General features: G+C 35.2%; 1 protein-coding gene across 9 annotated transcripts in view; it reads left to right on the top strand.

Moving 5' to 3' along the window:
- ACBD6 (acyl-CoA binding domain containing 6) overlaps positions 1 to 23,426 on the top strand; it is a 215,283-nt gene that overhangs the window by 83,269 nt on the left and 108,588 nt on the right. For all 9 annotated transcript variants that reach the window (XM_086693804.1, XM_086693810.1, XM_086693811.1 and 6 more), the window contains 2 exons: positions 4,196 to 4,301; positions 22,536 to 22,625. In XM_086693804.1, the coding sequence (XP_086549930.1) occupies positions 4,196 to 4,301; positions 22,536 to 22,625 (196 nt within the window). The remainder of the gene's footprint in view (positions 1 to 4,195; positions 4,302 to 22,535; positions 22,626 to 23,426) is intronic.

The following is a 23,426-nucleotide window of genomic DNA, read 5'->3' as shown; positions in this document are numbered from 1 at the left end:
GTGTGATCAGAGCAGAGGGAATTTTGAGAAGGAGAATGGTGATAAAATATTTACCACAGTAGTCTCTTCAGGTAGATCAGTTAAGGAAAAAAAAAAATGCATTTATTTCCAAGTTTGAGCTGTAAATTGATTCACTTAAAATTTTTCTTTTCTTTTTTAGCTTAAAATGTTCATACCTGCATATCCCTTTATTTATTTTATTGTTTAAATTATTTTATTTTATTTTATTTTATTTTATTTTATTTTATTTTATTTTATTTTATTTTATTTTAGTGAGAGAGTGTGAAGGGGAGAGGGACGGGGCGGGGGGCGGGGGGTGGGGAGAGAGAGAGAATCTCAAGCAGGCTCCATGCTCAGCTCAGAGCCCAACATAGGGCTTGGTCCCATGATCCTGGGATCATGATCTGAGCCAAAATCAAGAGTTGGACACTCAACCAGCTGAGCCACCCCAGCGTCCCAATTACCTGCATATCCCTGTAAAGGTCTTTGTGTGCCTCCACAGAGCATGCAGGTCCACATTCCTTAGTTTGAGGATTAGTGACATTTGTTTATTTATATTTGTGTGGGTACTGGCTTACTCTGTGTTTTCCTTCTTTAAATAATTTTTCATTGCCTATTTACTGGCATTCTATTTTTTATCTGATTGTGAGTTGCTTAATATATAAATTGAATTGAATATTTATTGAATGTATCTAGGAAATAGATACCTGAGCTAGTCCCATAAATGTGTTTTTTTAATTCTATAGAATAGGTGAAATAGTAGCTAATGGACTTTAGGTGGCTTGTTATGAGACCTGTTTGAAGTATTCTTTGTTTGTTTATTTTTGAGAGAGAGCATGTGCGAGAGTGGAGGAGGGGCAGAGAGAGAGAGAGAGAGAGAGAGAAGAAGGGAGGGAGTGATGGAGGGAGGGAGGGAATCCCAAGCAGGCTCCATGCTGTCAGTGCAGAACCCATTGGGAGGCTCAATCTCACAAGCTGTGAGATCATGACCTGAGCCGAAATCAAGAGTCGGACACTTAACTGACTGAGCCACTCAGGCACCCCTGAAATATTCTTTTGGTAGGAAAATGCAACCTTTGTAGAAAGTGGTACAGATAATATTTTTATGAGTGTGCAAGGATCTGTTCTTCCTATAATTGATGAAAGACAACCATACTTAAACACCATTCCTCTTTCCATAAGGGTGTGTTCTCATATTTCAAAAGAATTTCAGAGAAAACCAGTGACTTTTCTTCCCTTCAGATACACAATTGTGTATTCTGTCAATTTCCAAAAATTTGGAGTAGAGAGAGACATTCTGTCTTTTGCTAGGGATATTGGGATATCCTTGAGGGTAGCATCTTGGCCATAACTCATGCTTATCCATAGAGAATGGATACGGTCATGTTATCACTCATATTCAGCAAAGAGAGGAAGATAGCTGGCCAAGAATTATGAGAGAAAGGAAGATAAAGTGAGAAGATGTGGAAGAGAACTAACATTTATTTAGGCTCTACTGTATTTGGTAATGGCTGAGTTCATTTGCATGTTTTATTTAAAGTAAGTGTGTTTATAGAGGAAAAGATTGCCCATGGAATACTTTATTAACAGGGAAATGTAGAGGGGAAAAGAGAATTTGATTTGTAAACTGTACGTAATCTTGCTGACAAGAAAAGAGATGTGGAAAGTTGTTGCTCCAGATGTTTCTTCATTTGGGACACTAGGTGGTGACATTGTATAAAGACAGCTTGGTTGCTGGCATGGAAGAGTCAAAACTTGGAGCAGGGAGAACTGTATTAGTAACTAAGCCCAAGAGTGTCAATTTTCTTTTTTATCTTAGTCACTTAACTTTGTAATACATTTGTGGTGATTTTACTAAATTTCTTTTTCATATTTAATTTGCATTGTGTATTCTACCCATAAGTATTTTTTAAGTCCTTTATGTGCCCGACATACTTTGTGGTGATAACAGATGATAAACTGGTATTCAGATAAAAAAACAAATGTTCCTGCCCTCCAAAACATTCACATATCAAAACAAAATAATTTATGTAAGTGCTACACATAGTAAATATTGAAAATGTAAAATGAGTAAAATAAAATTTTAAATAAGTTTGTACTATATTTACTCTTACTGCTTATGGCCTAAGTATACGTACACATTTGGGATTCAGGAAGAGAGACCTTATAGATTCAGAAAATCCTCTCATCTGTGAATAACCCTTATGCGTTACTGGGTATGGGTAACTTACATCCCAGGGATCTTCCTTACTTTCCTTTCTGTTCCTCACCACTAACTTTCCATTATTTCCAAGTTCAAAACAACTAGGGAATGGTGTATTTTTTGTTATGACTTCAAATGATACAGTCCTTTCTCTCATAAAGTTGCTGCCTCTTGAATTAGAGTGCTCTGTCTTATTGGATTGGAGGAAAACAGGTCCCTCTTATTCCCAAGTCAGAATTCTTAATATGCTTTTTCATAGAAACAGTGGTTTTTTTGTGTGTGATAAATATAGCTGAAGTGGTATTATATGCAGCCTTAATTTTAAAAATCATACTTCTCCTTTCTGGGGTTTTGGCCTCAGACTTAGCTATTTTCTTTCAGAAAAAGTGATCTGGAAAAGCGTTTTCTCTTCTGTAGAATGGACATTTTCGAGAGACCATACGTTCTTTTTCTTCCTGGAAATCTACCTCTTTTTCTCCAGCTTAAAGCAGGCTGTTTCCCCTGTGTACTCGTATAAGCCTTTTTAAAGATCCATTTTTATTTTATGTTAATTGTATATGGATTTTATCATCCTAACTGTATTGAATGTAAAGTTTCTTGTTCATCTGTTACTAAACGGAATCTTGCCCAGTGCCTTTGCATGTAGTGGATGCCCAGTTAAAAACATCACTTGCATAAGGAAAGCTTAGATGGTTAATGCTAAAGTAGTGTGTTTTAAGTTAATTACCTCTGAGTGGAAATAACTTTTTATAGGGTATAAAGTATTTAAATTGGCTTTTAAGATAGGAAGACTCCTATGGCCAAGTGCTTGCATTAGTGATGAATAGAAGCTATGGCCCTGCAGGTTGTAAAACATATTAGTATAATTTTTGAAATTCATCTTGCGTTCTTTTATGCCTGTCCAGAATGTGTAGTCCACATATAGAACAGTTTCATGGATAATATTCCAAATTACTCGTCCTTTTGAGAATTACTGATTTTTTGAGACTCTCATTGATGCTATCCCTTACCCCCACATACACACAGCACGCTCAGAAAAATGCACACACATTTACACAATTCTGTATACTGTTTCAGAGAACTCATAGATCTCATGTTAACTTCTACATTAGGTTGTAGAATAGACTAGCTGGCTAGTCTAGATGTAGCTCAATACAATAGAAAAACATACCATATACAAAACCAGCTGATCTGAGTGAGTTCTAGCTCTTGTTCTACCTTCAATAAATGTGATGCCATTTGGCAGGTCATATAGTTTCTCCTTACCTGTTTCTTTTTTGTGTGAAGTTGTTGGATAAGAGTGAATGAATTTAGTCGATCAGTATACTTAGAAGAGCACTTGTACATAGTATGCTTCTCAGTTTTTGTTCCTAGTCTTTGTTTCTAATATCTCATAAAAGATTGTGAATTTTGTGATGTTTTAATTATCTTTTCCTTAGGAAAATTGCTTTTTGTCTTTCCTTTAAGAAAATTACATTAGTGTGTGTGTGTGTGTGTGTGTGTGATTGTGTGTGTGAGTGTGTGTGTGTGTTTGCATGAACTTGAGTAGCAGCAATCAGCTTATTCTGTTATCCTGTAAGAAAAGTAATAAGCAGTGTCCTGATTTTTTAAAACCTCTGTATAGACAATAGTAAGTAACCTTGTTACTGCAGTGCTACTACTGAAAATTCTGAGTCAGGAAATTTGTGCCTGTCAGTGTGTAAAAAGGAACTGGGGAGAGGAAGAGGGCTGAGAAAAATGTACTAAAGTGTTATATCATTGTATTAGTGTAACTTGTTAAAGCAGATAAAACTTTTCCCTGTAATTATAGTTGCTAACAACTTTAGAGACGGGATATATTATGTCTTATGGAAAATCCATTATTGTTCATGTAAAATTCTTCATGAAAACAGAAATTCCATTGATGTTTGTCAGCAGTAAACAAGTTATGTTAAAAATATGTAACTTTTATGAATTACCTAGTAAAACACTTTTTATTTTTACTCTACTTAGGGAAGAAGACAAAAACATATTTGATTACTGCAGGGAAAACAACATTGACCATATAACCAAAGTCATCAAATCGAAAAATATGGATGTGAATATGAAAGATGAAGAGGTATGGAAAACATGCCTTGTTAATTTTTTTTTTTATGCCTGCTGTTCTGCCCCAGTGTTTTTTTTCGAAATGGCTTATGAACTACAACTCAAAATACAGTGTAAGATTGTATCAGAATGTTTATGTGAGATAGTGTCACTCAGTTAAGATGCTTTCTATGTATGTGTCCATCATCTTTCTGTTGATGTTGTGTAAGTTACTAGCTGAAGCTTGGTGCAGTCAAGTAACTTGTTTCTTCACAATAAAGGGAGAGACTGTTAACTTAATAAGTGAAATCTATAGATTATATAAAAATATTTTTAAATAGTTTTCACATCTTCTATCATCACTTCTATCATTGTACTTTTTTTTTATTTAAAGATTTAAAAGACATTTTTTTAAATTTAATGTTTGTTTATTTTTAGTATATGTGCTGCCGAAGCGAGCACTAATGTTTGTTTATTTTTGAGACAGAGAGAGACAGAGCATGAATGGGGGAGGGTCAGAGAGAGAGGGAGACATAGAATCTGAAGCAGGCGCCAGGCTCTGAGCTGTCCGCACAGAGCCCGATGCAGGGCTCAAACTCACGGACTGTGAGATCATGACCTGAGCTGAAGTCGGACACTTAAACAATGGAGCCACCCAGGCACCCCTAAAGATTTTTTTTTAATGTTTATTTATTTGGAAGCAGAGAAATAGGGAGACACAGAATCTGAAGCAGCTCCAGGCTCTGAGCTGTCAGCACAGAGCCTAGCGTGGGGCTCGAACTCGCAAACCGTGAGATCATGACCTGAGCTGAAGTCAGATGCTTAACCAACTGAGCCACACAGACGCCCCACTGTCATTGCATTTTGACCAAGTATATTGTCCTTTGCTCAGTAAATATATTTCTAGAATACTGTGTGTCAGAATTTTGGTAAATCCATTCATTTAAATGTGACCCCGCTACTTAAAGGGAGTCTGTACTAAATTATTTTGTAAAATATATTACTTTTTAATTTATTTGGTTTGTGAATAAAACTGTTGACATACAGAGCTTAAACTGTCCCTGAGTTACAGTTGTTAAAATAGGGAATAAAATTTACTAATTCAGTTTTAATCATTTTACTTACTCTTTGATAATGCAGTGTAAAATGATTGAAATGACCAAAAGGTGGTGATTGTTAGGAGGGGCTTCTTGCAGTGATCATAGATAATGTGAGGAGTAGATAAATAATCAATGTATGTATTAATTCAGAGCTCTTTATACAGGTTAGGCCTTATTTTTACCTCATTTTCAGGCGATATCTTTCCTGTAATACATATTGTCAATGACATCTGGAACTGAAAATATAAGACTATAATTCTGCAGGAAAGGGGGACCAGTAACAGTTGTGTTCTCTCCTAAGTAATGAAACAAACAGCTAAGAGAGATGTGGGTGGAGAAAAGTAGATTGTGAAATAATAAAACCAGGTCGGTTTTTTTTTAGGCTTTGTTTTTTTTATGTCTATTTTTGAGAGAGAGGGCCTGCATGTCCACATGTGTGTGAGCAGGGGAGGGGCAGAGAGAGAGGGGGAGAGAGAATCCCAAGCAGGCTCTGTACTGTCCGCGCAGAGCCCGACATGGGGCTCAATCCTACCAACTGTAAGATCATGACCTGAGCCGAAATTAGGAGTCAGACACTTAACCGACTGAGCCACCCAGGTGCCCCTAAAACCAGGTCTTTTGATTCCCACTAGGATGGGTTTTTTTGCCTTTCTGGATTAGACTACATTTTTGTCCCACTAAATCAGGTGTGACTGCTTTCCTTGATTTTATTGTTTTTTATTTTTGTACTTGTGAGTTAAGATTTTTATAAAATTAATACATGCAGGTAGTTCAAAGAAAATTAGTACTATAAGTACTATAGTACAAAAAAACGTATTCCTTTGCTTGCGCCCTTCTCACATTGATTCTAGCTCCCTTGAGGCAAAAACTCTCAATTCTTTTAGTTGTTTCTTTTGCAACTTACCTGCAGAATTCTAAATAATATACTTATATCTCTTGATATAAGTATAATATACTTATATCTAAATAATATACTTATATCTCTTATTGATTTTCCTCTATGTTTTATTAGGATTTAGCTGTTTTACTCATATTCCCCACTCCTTCTCTCCCCACCCTCCTAACAACTATATCACAACTTTTAGTTTCAGCTTTCTGATTGCATCTCTATAGAATCAATGTTAAAATATTATTTTATAATTGTAATATAGCTATAAAGTAATTATGTTGTTATTACTATGTAAATTATGTTCATTGCTGAGCCATAGGTGGTACTGTATGTACTAGTCAGCTTTTGCTGTTAGCCAGATTTCAGTGGCTAATAACGACATTTATTTCTTGCTCATATTTCTTTTTTTTTTTAATTTTTTTTTTCCAACGTTTATTTATTTTTGGGACAGAGAGAGACAGAGCATGAACGGGCGAGGGGCAGAGAGAGAGGGAGACACAGAATCGGAAACAGGCTCCAGGCTCTGAGCCATCAGCCCAGAGCCCGACGCGGGGCTCGAACTCACGGACCATGAGATCGTGACCTGGTTGAAGTCGGACGCTTAACCGACTGCGCCACCCAGGCGCCCCTCTTGCTCATATTTCAAAAGAGTTTGGGATCAGTCCAGGCTTAGCTGGGTTTGCTGGCCTTATTTGGGTTCAGTTCATCTTAATTCAGCTGTCTTCTCATTCTCATATTGAGATCCAGTCTTAGTGGATAAACACTATCTGGGGCAGAACTAAAGGCAGACAGAATCAGACCCCACGCATACATTTAAAACTTCCGCGTGGGAGTAGCATGTGTCACATCTACTCACATTCCTTCAGCCAAAGCAAGTCATGAGGCCAAACTCCCAAGTCTGTATGGTAGAAAGCCTATTCTGATTATGGTGCAATGGTGGGAAGGAAATGAATAATTATAAATTATGAATAATGCTGTCTATATACCATGGCACAGCATTCTGTTTTTAAGGCTAATAGTTGCTTCTTTTTTGTTTTTTTGTGTTATATCTTCTGTGTTTCTATCATTAATTCTTTCCTCAAATTGCCCAAAAGAGGTCTTCTTTGCAGATGTGCAAACACATCAGGTAATCAATCCCATATTGTTTTAGTGGTAGACCTTCTGGAACTCTCCTTTCTTTAATCTCCATTGGTTGCTCTCTAGGCCTGTTGCATAGATGTCATCCTGGGATGATGCTTTACCACTGTCCTGGGAATTCTCTTCCCTTCTCTCCTGGATTCTTCTGTTTTCTGAATCCTGGGTCTTTATCTTTTATTGTTTACTTCCTTGTTTGGATGAAGTGTCTCCTTCAGTAGCTTCCTTTTTTATTTGGTTCACAGTTTTGATGGCGCATTTCTTTCAGTAGCTTCTTGAGAAAGATAAATATTTTGACATCTTCCTTGTTGAAAATGTTTTATCAGAGTTTTTGGCATATTCCACTCAATATGCTCAATAAATATTTGATGAACTAATGAATGATTCAGTGAATAATTAGAAGCAGTATAATTGTGGTGAGCTAGACTACATGGGTTCAAGTCTTGGCACTATCATTTCCTAGCTATGTGACTTGTCACGTTTATTCTGTGTCTCAGTTTCCTAATGTGTAAATGGGGATTGTGATGGTACCTGTGTTAGCGTTGTTTTGAGGATTATGTTAATGTGTATAAAGTACTGAAACAATACTGGACACACATAACAAACTGTTATCTGTTAGATCAATGAAAAATAAGAAAACAAAAGTTTTTATTTTGCCTTCACTTATTGCTTCTTCTCTCTTCTCGTTTTCTTTATGTAGATCCAAGTTATTATTTTCCTTCTCTCTAAAGAACTTCTTTTAACATTTTTCCAAAGTCTGCTGACAACAAATTCCCTCAATTTTTGTTTGCCTTCATTTTTGAAGGAGAATTTCTCAGGATACATAATTCTAGGTTGGTGGAGCTTTTTTTTCAAAACACTTAAAATATTTCACTCCACTCTCTTATTGTCTGCATGGTTTCTGAGGAGGAATCAGATGTAATTCTTATCTTTGTTCATTTATAAGTAAGGATTTTTTTCCTCTGACGTCTTTTAGGATTTTTCTTTGTCTTTGACTTTTTATGATTTGAAAATAATGTGTCTAGGTGTAGGTTTTTTGACATATATATATATATATTACATGTATATATACATGTATATATATATTACATGTGTATATACATGTATATACACATGTTATATATATATTTTTTTGTTTGTTTGTTTGTTTTGTTTATTTTTATTTATCATGAGAGAGAGAAAGTGAGAGCATGGGAGGGGCAGAGAGTGAGAATCCCAAACAGCCTCCTCACCATCATTGCCTAACCTGACACAGGGCTTGAACCTGTGAACCATGAGATCATGACCTGAGCCGAAGTCAGATGCTTAACTGACTGAGCCACCCGTGCGCCCCTGACCTTCCTGGATCTGTGGCTTGGTGTGCAGCATTCATTTGCAGGAAATCGTCATTGTTTTATATTCTTCTTCTGTGCCTTTTGTTTCTTCTCCTTCTGGCGTCCCCATTATGTATACGTCACACCTCTTGTAGTTTTTACACAGTACTTGGATATTCTATTCTGTTTTTTTTCAGTCTTTGTTCTCTTTGCTTTTCAGTTTTTTAGGATTCTGTTGGATATATCTTCTAGCTCAGAGATTCTTTCCTTAGCTGTATCCAGGCCACTAGTAAGCCCATCAAAGGCATTCTTTATTTCTGTTACTATTTTTTTTTTAATCTCTAGCATTTCTTTTTGTTCTTCTTTAGGATTTCTATCTCCTGGCTTACATTGTCCATCTGTTCTTGCACGCTGTCCATTTTATGTTAGAGTTTTTAGCATATTAATCATAGTTTTAAATTCTTAGCCTGATAATTCCAGTATCTTTGCCATGTTTGGTTCCAATAATTGCTGTCTTTGAATTGTGTTTTTTGCCCTTTGGTATGCTTTGTAATTTTTACTGATAGCTATACATCATATACCAGGTAAAGGGAACCATTTAAAATAGTCCTTTAGTAATGTGGTGGCAAGGCGTGGGGGAGGGGAAGGGCTCTGTTGGCCTATGATTAGGTCTCAGTCTTTAATGAGTCTATGCATCTGGACTGTGAATCCCAACAAGTGTTTCTTTTTTTCCTCCCTGTTTAGGTGGAATAGGATGGCTAGAGTGGGCTAGATTTGAGTATTTCTCTTACTCCAGGTCAGTTGGCTCTGATAATACCCCAGCAAGTTAGACACTAGTTAACTAGTTTTCCCTGAAAGCAGGCCTTGTTAAGAACAGAGTGCTCTGGCATATTTTAGAAGGATTCATTTCCCCCTCCAGAAGTGGGAGGGGAGTTTTCTTTGAAAGTTACTTTGGGAACCTGGCCAAGCTCCTGGAGGTAAATCTCACAAAGATTTCTACCTTCCCCACCATGAGTAGATCCCCTGGAGTTTTTAACTCTCAAGAGTTGTCTGCACTGAGCCTTTAGCAATTTGTCATTATAGTCCGGTTTTTCTGCCTGGCACTGGTTCCTTGGGTGGTTTTCACTTGTGAAGCTCTGCTCTACAAAGTCGAGTCACCTGTCTGTCTCTTTAGTCTTGGGGGCAGTGATTTGCCCTGTGTCCTCCCCTCTCTTATGGATCCAAGAATAGTTGATTTTTCAATCTGTTCAGCATTTTGCTTGTTGTTAGGATGGAGTGGCAACTTTCAGCCTCCTTATATTTGGAACTGGAAACTCGAAGTTCACTTAACTTTTCAAGGTCACTTTTTCCCTGGAATGTATTGTGCATGTACTAGATGTTCCCTATGAGAACTTTCCATCTTTCAAATAATAAACTTTATATGGTGTGTTTTTTAGTTCACAGAGTATTTTCACTTATCTTCCCAACAATCCTGTAAGTAGATGCTATCCTCATTTTACAGACAGGAACTAAATCAGAGTTGTCAACTACATATAATTGCTAAGTGGAAATGGGGGTCTGAGAGAGTGTTCTTTTTGCCACTGGATTTAAGAAGGACGTACAATTTCCAGTTGACCCTGCTAGTGTTATGCTCTGATTTGCAACAATTTCTTTTATCAAATAGTCCTAAAAGGCAAATCTACACATGACCTTTGCAAAGATCATTGGACAGCAGTCATAGGAATAAAATGTCTAGAACACAAATAGCTTCCACTAACACAATTTTTTTTAAAGATAAAAGGAACTGATAAAATGTATTGCTTCTCTCATTCGGTTACTCTGGTGTAGTATGGCTTCCCAGGTCTTCCACTTTGTTACCCATGCAGCTACCTTCACCCCCAGCCTGCCAGAACATTGTGTTTCCATGAACAGATGAAGTGCTTACACATTCATAGACTGAGACGCCAAGAATTCAGTTGGGTTCTCTCATTGCTCCAAGCAGATTTCTGCCCTCTCAGCCATGACATCTCAGGCTGGGCCTTGAATACTGATGGCAAGACTTTTATTATTAATCAGGGATTGGTATGAATTAATTTAAGAACATGAGGGAAATGAGAGCTTAAAATTAGAATCAAACTTAAAATCCTAAATAAAATAAATGGTATTGCTTCATGACTTTTAAAGCTCTAGCAAATAAAACAACTTGTTAAGCCTTGATGATGAGCTAAAAGTATGCAATGTCAGAATTAAATTGCTAACAAAATACTTTTAACCCCTTTATTAAAAAAAAAAAAAGGCATTTCCCTGCTATAATAAGTTGGGTGACAATTACAGTTTTGAAAGGACATCCAGTTCTTTGTGTCTATCTATTTGATATTTGAGCTTGAGAGATTTCATTACTGATTGCCTAGGATTCTTTGGGGTGGTATATGACTTTATTTAAAATGTTCATCCAGCAAGTTCAGCCCAATTTCATTCTTGCCCTTAGATGACTAAAAATTACATTTATTGCACTTAAAATTTGCTATAAGCTCATAAAGAAATTTAATTATAGTCATAAAATGATAAGTCAAAGTCATAGAAATTTAATTTATAGTCATAAATGATTTGCTTGCATTTCCACATATTGAAATAAACAGTCATATACTGCTGGAAATATATATGTATGTATATTTGGATCTATAACTATCATGGCATATGAACCTATATATAAAATGTATTTAAAATAATCATATTTTATAATGAAGTTAATTTATTATGAATAAGTATAGTTCCTGGTGTGTGTGTGTGTGTGTGTGTGTGTGTGTGTGTAATTTATTCAAGTTGTAATTACTAATATAGTAAAGCATGTATTTCTTTGTTTTTTGTTTTTTGTTTTTTGTTTTTTTTAATTTTTTTTAACGTTTATTTATTTTTGAGACAGAGAGAGACAGAGCATGAATGGGGGAGGGTCAGAGAGAGGGAGACACAGAATCTGAAACAGGCTCCAGGCTCCGAGCTGTCAGCACAGAGCCCGACGCGGGGCTTGAACTCAATGACCGCGAGATTATGACCTGAGCCGAAGTCGGCCGCTTGACCGACTGAGCCACCCAGGCGCCCCTATTTCTTTGTTTTTAATATAATTTATTGTCAGATTGGCTTACATACAATACCCAGTGCTCATCCCAACAAGTACTCTCCTCAATGCCCATCACCCATTTTCCCTCTCCCCACACCCCTGTCCACCCTCAGTTTGTTCTCTGTATTTAAGAGTCTCTTGTGGTTTGGTAAGACATGTATTTCTAATATGAGAAAATCGTGTGGTGTTTCCAGCTGATACAGTAATTAGGACGTTGTGTTTCCCATAACAAAAAAGTTTTGTAGTTAACTTTTCTGTACCATTTTCCATGTTTATTGATTCTTTCAAATGCTTTGAAGGAAGTTACCTTTCTCTTCACTCCTTTCCCTTCTTGCTTTGTTTTGAATTTGTGGCTCATATCACAATATAATTTACATGCTTTTGCCTTAGAAACTGCTGAAAAACCTGGTAAAATTGAGAACATAAACCTAACAAAAGGTTTAAGAAGCAGAGTCCATACACTGAGGCTAAATTTATGGTTTTATTTAGGATTTGAGAAAGGAACAAAATGTATTTTTTTAAATAACTCTCTACATTTGCGTATATGTTATTTCGGTTGTATATTTATTTTATTTAAATAGTAATTTGAAGGAATTTGTTCATTCACACTAATAATTGAGAAGTGCATTCTAAACTGTCATATTAGTTTCATTTGCATTAATGCAGCAGCACCATTTCAAAATGTAGCCTAACTTTACATCAGAAACTCAGAATTAATACAAAATCAGAAAAATAGTAAAAGTAGTTTAAATCTTATGCTCTTTTTGGCAACTTACTTTTTATTTATTTTTATTGTGGTAACATGTACATAACATAAAATTTACCATCTTAACCATTTTTAAGTGTGCAGTTCTGTGGCACTAAATACGTTCACATTGTTGTGCAACTACCACCACCATCCACCTCCAGAACTTTTTCATCTTCTCCACCTGAAATTCTGGGTTAAACACTAACTCCCCATCCCTCCCTGATCTCTACCCCCTGGCAACCACCATTCTACTTTGTATCTCTGTGAATTTGACTACTTTAGATATCTCATGTAAATGGGATCACAAATATTTGTCCTTTATGACTGGCTCGTTTCACTTAGCATAACGTCTTCAGGTTCATCCATGTTCTCGCGTGTGTCAGAATTTCCTTCCTTTTATGTGTATTTATATAGTATTGCATTGTATGTATATACCACATTTTGTTTATCCAAATATCTGTCCTTGGACACTTGAGTTGCTTTCATATTTTGGCTGTTATGAATAATGTTGCTGTGAATGTGGGTGTAACAAATTTTTGTTTCATTTTTTCCCAGCACTTTATTATGAAAAGTTTTAAATGTACAACAAAGTTGAAAGGGTTTTACAGTGAACATCTATATACCTACCACCTAGATTCTACCACTAATATTTTACTATGCTTGCTTTATAAGTATCTATCCACCTTTCTATCCATCAATCGATCTATCTCATTTGATGCATTTCAGAGTATTTTGCTTCCATCTAAATGCTTCAGCATCACATCATTAACTACAATTCAGTATTAGTTTGATTTTTAAGATCGCATTTACAAACAGTGAAATGCACAAGTCTTAACTGCACATTCGATTAATTTTGATAAATGCATATACCTATGTTACTGAAGCTCCTGTCAAGATATAGAACATTACTATCACCCCCAGAAATTTCCCTCATGCCCCTTCCCAGCTGGTTTGTTCTTCTAATTCCAGAAAGGTAACCACTATTCTAACACTTTTTCTACCATAGATTGATTTTATGTGTTCTAGAACTTTATATAAATGGAATCATAATACTTTTTGTGTAAGTTTTCTTCCATTTAGTGTAATGTTTTTGAGATTCACCCATTTTGTTGTGTAAATCAATTCTTTTTTTTATATTGGCAAATAATATTCCCTCAAAATAATATATTATTACTTAATCTATTGTCTTGTGATGGACACATGGGCGGTTTTCATGGCAACTTATTATTGCTATTATTACTTATTTTATACAGGATAAAGTAATATCTCCTTTACTTATTTCTTCACTCTTAAGTTGCTACCAGCATGGCTTAGTAACTCCTTGTGAAAAGATTTTTTTTTTTTAAATCCTTCTCAATTCCCTGATAACTCAGCAACACCATTTCTCTTTACCTTAGATCTTAGCCAGTGAAAGAGATCAAGTAGTTGCTCATTTTAAATATGTATCACACATATTGGTGTGTGGTGTTCTTCTTAATGCTGGTAAATAAATTATCCTACAGGGAGCCGCTGACTTCCATGCTAGGTACATTTGGAGACCTTAAACTGCCTCCCAGTCCTAATCCTGTATTTGAGTTTTTTTGTTTTTTAATTTTTTTTTTAACATTTATTTATTTTTGAGAGACAGAGTATGAGCAGGGGAGGGGCAGAGAGAGAGGGAGACACAGAATTCGAAGCAGGCTACAGGCTCCAAGCTGTCAGCACAGAGCCCGGCACCGGGCCCGAACTCACAAACCGTGAGATCATGACCTGAGCTGAAGTCGGACACTTAACCAACTGAGCTGCCCAGGCGCCCCTGTATTTAAGTTTTTCAAACAACATTGTCGATTCATTATTGAGAGGGATTGTGACATTGTGTGGTTTCTGGTGCTTGCAGGTGAGGAATTGTCACTGTAGCCAGCTGCTACAGCAGCAGCAAAAGGTGGAAGATAAGGATAGGATAGAGGAGATAGAGACATGGAAGGTTATCGGTAGCTGACGTCAGCCTCTACTACAATTGTCAATTTAAATACAGTTCTTTTGCAGAGAGAAATTCAAGTCGATTTGTTTACCATATTTCATTTGCACAGAATGGCAAGTGACAGCTCTTAGAAATTTAAACATATCCATTTTGCCAGGTTTTTGTTTTTGTATGGTGTATGTTTTGTGTCTGTTCACAAAATACTATAAGAACATCAAGACTCATTTTATAATGCATTCTCTTTTTGTTTAATTTGTACATCAGGAGAAAATCTAGTTTTAAAAAATTCTACAGTTTATAAGGGCAAGTAACTAAGGATATCAAAGAAGCATTTAAAATATTAAGACCTGCTCTGTATTTTCGAGAAGGTATGAAAGTAATACCACTTAATAGGTTAGCTGCCACCCTGCACTTTCCAAGCACTTAAGTCATTCATCTGTCTGAGGTAGGACAGTATCTGCACCCGTGGTTAACAGATGAGAACTCTTTTCTTTTTTACCCCCTGTGTGTTAACTGTATTTGAATTCCAGAATTTATCCAGAGCTCTCCAAATAGTGCTTGTAAGTCTTCTTATGGCCACAGATTCCTTTTAATAATGGCTTTCCCTCTAATCTCCTAAATACTTGTAAGATATTTTTTAAGAGAGTTGTTAAAACTAGAAACAAAGATTGTCACCTTTTGTGGTAGCAGTAAAAATATATTTAATTTGAAAATGTGTAGGAGATTTTATCATTTATAGAAGATAAAGCAATTATATAAAAAATGCATAAACTACTTTATGAATTTGGATAGTCTGTAAGCAACTACAGCTTTAATGTGCTCCTAATTCATGGTTTTTCTTTTGGAGGAGAGATGTAAATCCTGTATCTAAAATAATTTAATAATTGCATTGTGTTGGTCCAGATGTGTTTGTGGTTAACAAAGAGAAAGAAAAGAAACCACAGGTGTTTACTTCGTGATTTTGTCCTGAATGGTTTTGAGGTTGGCATCTCTGCAAATTACTGCTTATGTTATTACTTGAATTAATAATCTCAAATTAGAGCGTGTTTAAGGGAACTTTATAATTTGAAGTAAAGAGTTATTGCATTCAGACACCTGGTTGTGCTGGTCTTTGTTCTTTTAAGTATAGAACATTTTGAAAGCAAAAATTCCAAAGCCTGATTTATCTTTGCTTATTTACAAGTATGTTTAATCTTGCTCTTGTTTTGAGCTTCTTAATACTGCATAAAGATATTAATCATTAGGTGGTCTTAATGTAAGATATTTTCAGCACTTCTACAGAAAGTCATTGTCAGGGAATTCATTCTAATTCAAGGTTAATTAGTGTACCATTAAAATAATGTGTTACAAAAATTAATTACATCACAGGTCAAAAAACGTATTAAAAAGCATAGTGTAAATGTCTGAGAGCACATCATCCTCTTAAAACATTGCTATACTCGTGCTACCGTTCTGGAAAATATATCTAAAGTGAAAATCACTACTGAGGTCCAGTCATAGGTGTTTCTCTTAAAGTAAATTTTTGGCACCACATATGGGAAATTTAAAATATATCTCCCATTAACAGTAAAATGTGTTGCTTGTCTGCTTTCCCATTGCAACAGCTAAAGATTTATATTTTAGCATTAGTCGATATAACCCTATTGGGTTAAACCTAAGGAGAAATCAGGAACTTGGTTAAGAAGTAGAAATTATCTGTACAGTTTGAGGTAAAAGTACTAGATTTATTAATACTATGTTTTCTTACTTCACTGTTAGGTATTTTGGTAGGTGTTCTGTGTAAGTATATCACACATCGTTTTGACTATGCAGTAATTCTTATTAATAGTTTAACTTCATAGTCGTAAAATGTACACTTAAAATTAGGTTGAAGATGGAGACTTTGAAATTCTATCTGATTCTTTTAATGTAAAAGCTATGAAACAGTTAAATAGAACTATAGAATACTTTATACATTGGTATTTTTCCCGAGTCTTATTAGGATATCTGATTGTCCACATTAAGGGTTTTGGAATTCGTGCCTTAATAACAGCAGGTCACTACACATTAAGAGCTACAGAAATTTTAACATATGAGACTCTTTACTCAACGATACATTTTTTACTTAGTTTTTAGAACTGTTTTCATTAAACAAAATTCTTACTGGGCTCTGAACACAATAGCTTACTATAACAAATTGTGAATAATTTGCCCACATTTAAAAATTTTCTTCTTTCCTGCCTCTTTGGATTTTGTGTAAGCCTATAGGAAAACATACTCACAAGTAAATATAAACAAATTGAGTAAATGAAAGAAAAAAAGAAGGATAATTTGTAGGGAAGAAGTTGGCTTTGTTTTGTTTGTTTGTTTCAAGAATAGACCTGGTTTAATTAGTTGAACTACTAGGTCCTTGAACAGAGTCTGAACGACAAAGAGTAAAAAGTGGGTTTAGAAAAGCTTTCTTGAAAGGTGGTTTTTACTTTTAAAACCATCTTTGTCCCAACTTACATCTTCTTAAATCTTTTCTAAAATGACATAGAGATTTCTACTTAATGTAGAAAAACATTCCATTCTTTAAAAATGACATCACTACCACCCTCAAAGAATAGTGTTAAACTATGCATCACTCATTTCTTCAGAAAAGCCCTTAGCTTCTAGGAGTTTTTTTATTCTTTAGACCAAGTGAGCTTCTTTAATTAACTAAATCAAGATTTTCTGACCGTGGAGAATAGAATTAACCTGTTGATAGTGACTGTGAGTCTTAGGTAGACAATGATTAAAACTAATGTTTCATATTTAGTACTTGGTCTCCTAACAGTTTATCATCTATTCTGTTTTGCAAGTGCAACATTTGAAGATAGGCACTAGCAGACTGTGTTAGTGTTTTTTTAGATATTTCAGAGCGAAATTTGGGATATTAATGAGCAATGCTTAGTTTCAAACTGATTAAATTTTCTTGCATTTTAAGGAATATATTTGGGTAAATTTAGGTATACTGATTATGATTTCTACCTACATTTAAGTATTCATATTTTATCCACAAGGTTTCTTTCACCAGAAGAAGTAACCATAATAATTCAAGAAAACTATTCTTTACATGTGTAAACTACTTTAAAATTAATAAGGCATTATCTTATAGCTCATTCATTCAACAAATACTATTGGTGTTACTGTTTTAGTAGTATCCTTTTCTTCACTTCATAGGTGAGGAAATGGATCAGGCTGAAGTAAGTCATTGGGCTAGTGCATAATGGATTCCAGAGTACAACTCAGGAGTTCCAATTAATTTAGAAAAGTCTACCTTCTTTCCATAGAACATTTTATATCAAGCATGCTTAGGATAATCAACCTACAGTTTTACATATTACTTTGTCTTTCTTAAGACATTGTATCTTTTAGTACATACCTATCAATAATTACTTTAATGGCCTAAATGCTCCATTTGAAAGACACAGGGTGACAAGATGGATAAAAAACAAGGCCCATCTGGTGCGCCTGGGTGGCTCAGTCCTTGAAGCGTCTGACTTCAGCTCAGGTCATAATCTCACGGTTCGTGAGTTCAAGCCCCATGTCAGGCTCTGTGCTGACAGCTCAGAACCTAGAGCCTGCTTCGGATTCTGTGTGTGTCTCTCTCTTTCTGCCCCTCCCCTGCTCGTGCTCTGTCTCTCTCTTTCTCAAAAATAAACAAACATTAAAAGAAATTAAAAAAAGACCGATCTATATGCTGCCTATAAGAAACTCACCTCTGATCTAAAGATACATACAGACTGAAAGTGAAAAGATGGGAAAACATTTACCATTCAAATGGAAGCAAAAAGCAAGCTGGGATAGCAATACTTCTATCAGACAAAATAGATTTTAAAACAAAGACTAATGGAACATAGAAGAGCATCATTACATAATGATAAAGGGATCAATCCAATAAGAAGATATAAGAATTGTAAATATCTATGCACCTAACATTGGAGCACCTAAATACATAAAGCAAATGCTAATGGACATGAAGAGAGAAATTGATGGTAATACAGTAATAGTAGGAAATTTAATACCCCCTTTACATCAATGGATAGTTTTAGGCAGAAAATCAATAAAGAAGCAGTATATTTGAATGACACAGTATACCAGATGGCTATAATAGATGTATACAGAACATTCCATCCAAAAACAACAGAATGTACATTTTTTCAAGTGCACATGGGATATTCTCTAGAACAGATCCTGTGTCAAGCCACAAAACAAGTCTCAATTAACTTAAGAACATTGTAGTCACACCATGCGTTTTTCTCATCAACAATAGTATGAAACTAGACATCAGTTACAAGAAAAAAACTGGAAAAAACACAAACACGTGGAGTCTAAACAACATAATACTAAACAGCCAAAGTGTCAACGAAGTCAAGAAAAAAAAATACATGGAGACAAATGAAAATGAAAACACAAAGGTCCAAAATCTTTTGGATGCAGCAAAAACAGTTCTGAGAAGGACATATATAGCAATAAAGGCCTGCCTCAAGAAACAAGAAAAAGCTCAAATAAACAATCTAACCATACACCTGAAAGAACTAGAAAAAGAAGAACAAAGCCTAAAGTGAATAGAAGAAAGGAAATAATAAAGAGCAGAGCAGAAAGAAATGACCTGATGACCTAAAGACTAAAAAAAAAGAAAAGAAAACAAGAAAAACACAATGAAACCAGGAGGAGGTTCTTTGAAAAGATAAGTAAAATTGATAAACACTTATCCAGACTCCTTAAGAAAAATTAATAAATAAAAAGACCCAAATAAATAAAGTGAGAAATGAAAGAGAAGTGACAATTGACACTACAAAAATACAAATGATTTTAAGAGACTGCTATGAAAAATTATATGCCAACAAATTGGCCAACCTAGAGAAAGTGGATAAATTCCTATAGACATACACTCTTCCAAAATTAAATCAGGAAGAAATAGAAAATCTGAAACTCTAGCAAATTGGTGATCAAAAACTATGAAAAAAATAAAGTGCAGGACCAGATAGATCCATAGGCGAATTCTGTCAAACATTTAAAGAGTTAATTCTTATTGTCCTTAAACTATTCCAAAAAATAAAGGGGAAAGAAAACTTTAATATATTCTACGAGGCCAGTGCTATCCTGACACCAAAATTAGACAAAGATGCCACCAAAAAAGAAAACTATGGTTCAATCTTCATGATGAACACAGGTGCAAAAATCCTCAGCGAAATATTAGCAACCACATTCATAATACATTAAAAGGATCATTCACCACGATCAAGTGGGATTTATTTTGGGGATTCAAGGATGGTTCAGGATTCATAAATTAATCAACATGATACCACATCAACAAAATGAAGGATGAAATCATATCATCTTAATAGATGCAGAAAAAGCATTTGACAAAATTTAACGTCTGTTCATGACAGAAACTCAGCAAAGTGGGTTTAGGGAGAAAATACCTCAACATAAGAAAAGGCATGTATGAAAAACTGACAGCTAACATGATACTCAGTGGTGAAAAACAGAGTTTTCCTCTAAGATCAGGAACAAGACAAGGATATCCACTCTCACCACTTTATTCAACATAGTACTAGAAATCCTAGCCATGGTAGGATTTCTTTTCAGACAAGAAAAAGAAATAAAAGGCATCCATATTGGTAAGGAAGAAGTTAAACTGTCACTATTTGCAGATGAGATGATACTCTGCATAGAAAACCCTAAAGGTTCCACCATAAAAACCATTAGAACTGATAAATGAATTCAGTGAAGTTACAAGATATAAAATTAATCTCCAGAAATCAATAGCGTTTCTGTATACTAATAAATAACAAAGTAACAGAGAAATTAAGAAATAATTTCATTTACAATTACACCAAAAATAATAAAATACCTAGGAATAAACTTAACTAAGGAGATAAAAGACCTGTACTCTGGGGCGCCTGGGTGGCGCAGTCGGTTAAGCGCCCGACTTCAGCCAGGTCACGATCTCGCGGTCCGTGAGTTCGAGCCCCGCGTCGGGCTCTGGGCTGATGGCTCAGAGCCTGGAGCCTGTTTCCGATTCTGTGTCTCCCTCTCTCTCTGCCCCTCCCCCGTTCATGCTCTGTCTCTCTCTGTCCCAAAAAAATAAATAAACGTTAAAAAAAATTAAAAAAAAAAAAAAAGACCTGTACTCTAAAAACTGTAAAACATTAATGAAAGAAATTGAAGACAACACAAACAAATGGAAAGCTATCTTCTGCTCATGGATTGGAAGAATCAATATTGTTAAAATGTTCATACAACCCAAAGCAATCTACAGATTCAGTGCAATCCCTATCAAAATACCAACAATATTATTCACAGAATGAGAACAAATAATCCTAAAATTTGGATGGAACCACACAAGAGCCCAAATAACCAAAGCAATTGTGAGAAAGAAAAAGCTGTAGGTATCATAATTTTAGATTTCAAGATATACTACATAGCTGTAGTATTCAAAACAGTATGGTATTGGTACAAAATAGACACATAGATCAATGAAACAGCTCAAATATAAACCCATGCTCTTATGGTCAATCTATGATAAAGACAAAAATATACAATAGGGCAAAGATAGTCTCTTCAGTAAATGGTGCTGAGAAGAGTAGACAGCTACATATGAAAGAATGAAACTATACCATTTTCTTACACCATCCACAAAATTAAGCTCAAAATTGATTAAAGACCTAAATGTAAGACCTGAAATCTTAAAAATCCTAGAAGAGAACACAGGCAGTAATTTCACTGACATCAACCATAGCAACATTTTTCTAGATAAGTCTCCTAAGACAACGGAAACAAAAGCAAAGATAAACTATTGGGACTATAGCAAAATAAAAAGCTATGCATAGCAAAGCAAAACAAAAAGGCAACCTACTGAATGGGAAAAGATATTTCCAAGTGATATATCCAATGAGGGGTTAATATCCAAAATATATAAAGAACTCATATGCCTGAACACTAAAAAAAATAAACAACCCAATTAAAAAGTGAGCAGAGGACCTGAATAAACGTTTTCCCAAAGACATATAGATGGCCAATAGACACATGAAAAGATGGTCAACATTAGTAATCATCAGGGAAAATCAAATTAAAACTGCAATGAGATATCACCTTACACCTGACAGAGTGGCTAAAATAAAAAACAAGCAAAAATAAGTGCTATTGAGGATGTGGAGGAAAAGCAACCCTCCTGCGTTGTTGGTGGAATATAAATTGATGCAGCTACTGTGAAAAACAGTATGGAGGCTCAGAAACTTAAAAATAGAAATACTGTATTATCCAGTCATTTCTCTACTAGGTATTTACTCAAAGAAAATGAAAACACTACTTTGAAAAGATATATGCACCCCTATGTTTATTGCAGAATTATGTACAATAGCGAAGATATGGAAGCATCCTAAGTGTCCATTGATAGATGAATGGATAAAGAAGGTGTGGTATATCTATATGTACACACACACACACACAGGAATTAAGCTCTTGTAAAAAAGGATGAGATCTTGCCATTTGGCAAGACAATATGGATGGACCTAGAGGGTATTATGCTAAGTGAAATAGATCAGACTAATAAAGACAAATATCATACGATTTCACTCATGTGGAATCTAAAAACAAATGAATAAACAAAAAGCAGACTCAGACCTATAAATATAGAGAACAAACTCATGGCTCTCAGAAGGAAGGGGGTGGGGTTATAGGAAAAATGGGTGAAGGGGAGTGGGATATACAGACTTTTAGTTATGGAATCAGTAAATCACAGGAATTAAAGGCACAGCATAGGGAATATAGTCAGTGATCTTGTAATAACATTGCATGGTGACAGATGGTAGCTATGCTTGTGGTGAGCATAGCATAACATATAGAGAAGTTGAATCACTATGGTGTACACCTGAAACTAATGTAACATTGTGTGTAACATTACTCAAGTAAGATAAAATAAATAAAAATACAATTCTCAACCAAAAAAAAAGGTATTTTACATGGCCTCATAACTGGATTAAGAAATTCATTTATCTCAATTTTTGTGTTTTTAGGGCAGAACTCTACTCCATTGGGCATGTGATCGAGGACATAAAGAACTAGTCACAGTCTTGCTACAATATAGAGCTGATATTAACTGCCAGGTAAGAGTGATGATGAGGGAGTTTTTTAAAAAATTGAGGTAAAACCCGCACAACATAAAATTCACCATATTAACCACTTTAAAGTGTACAATTTATTAACATTCATACACTTAACAGTGTTGTGTGACCGTCACTACTTTCTTGTTTCACATTTTCATCACCCCAAAAAGAAACCTTGTACTTATTAAACAATCACTCCCTATTTCCCCCTCTTCACAGATCTTGCCAATAGCTAATCTTTCTGTTTCAATGGATTTGCCTATTCTGGATATTTCATGTAAATGGAATCATAAAATATGTAGCCTTTGTGTCTGGCTTCTTTCACTTAGCATAATGTTTTCGAGGTTTATCCATGTAGCATGTGACAGTACTTCATTTTTTATGGCTAAGTGTTATACCATCATATGGATAATACCACATTTTGTTTATCTCATCATCAGTTGATGAAAAGTTGGATCATTTCCATTTTTTTTGGCATGAACAATTGATATGAACAATTAATGCGTGTGTTTTTGTTTGAACGCTTGTTTTCAGTTCTTTCGATTCTGTACCTAAGAGTAGAATTTCAGAGTTGTATGGTAATTTGATGTTTTTGAGGAACCTCTACAAACTGTTCTCTACAGAAATTGCACCATTTTACATTCCCACCAGCAATGCATTGGGGTTCTAATTTCTCCACTGCTTTGCCAGTACTTGTTATGTTCTTTTTTTAACAGCCATCCTAGTGGAGTGAAGTGATATCTCATTGTGCTTGATTTTGATTTGCATTTCCTTAACAACTAATGATGTTAATATCTTTTC

The sequence above is a fragment of the Puma concolor genome, chromosome E4, assembly GCF_028749965.1.
Source record: "Puma concolor isolate L17-30 chromosome E4, mPumCon1.1.hap2, whole genome shotgun sequence".
In the NCBI taxonomy this organism is placed as follows: domain Eukaryota; kingdom Metazoa; phylum Chordata; class Mammalia; order Carnivora; family Felidae; genus Puma; species Puma concolor.
The sequence above is the reverse complement of the archived record's forward strand: the minus strand, read 5'-3'. Positions and strand labels throughout refer to the sequence as shown.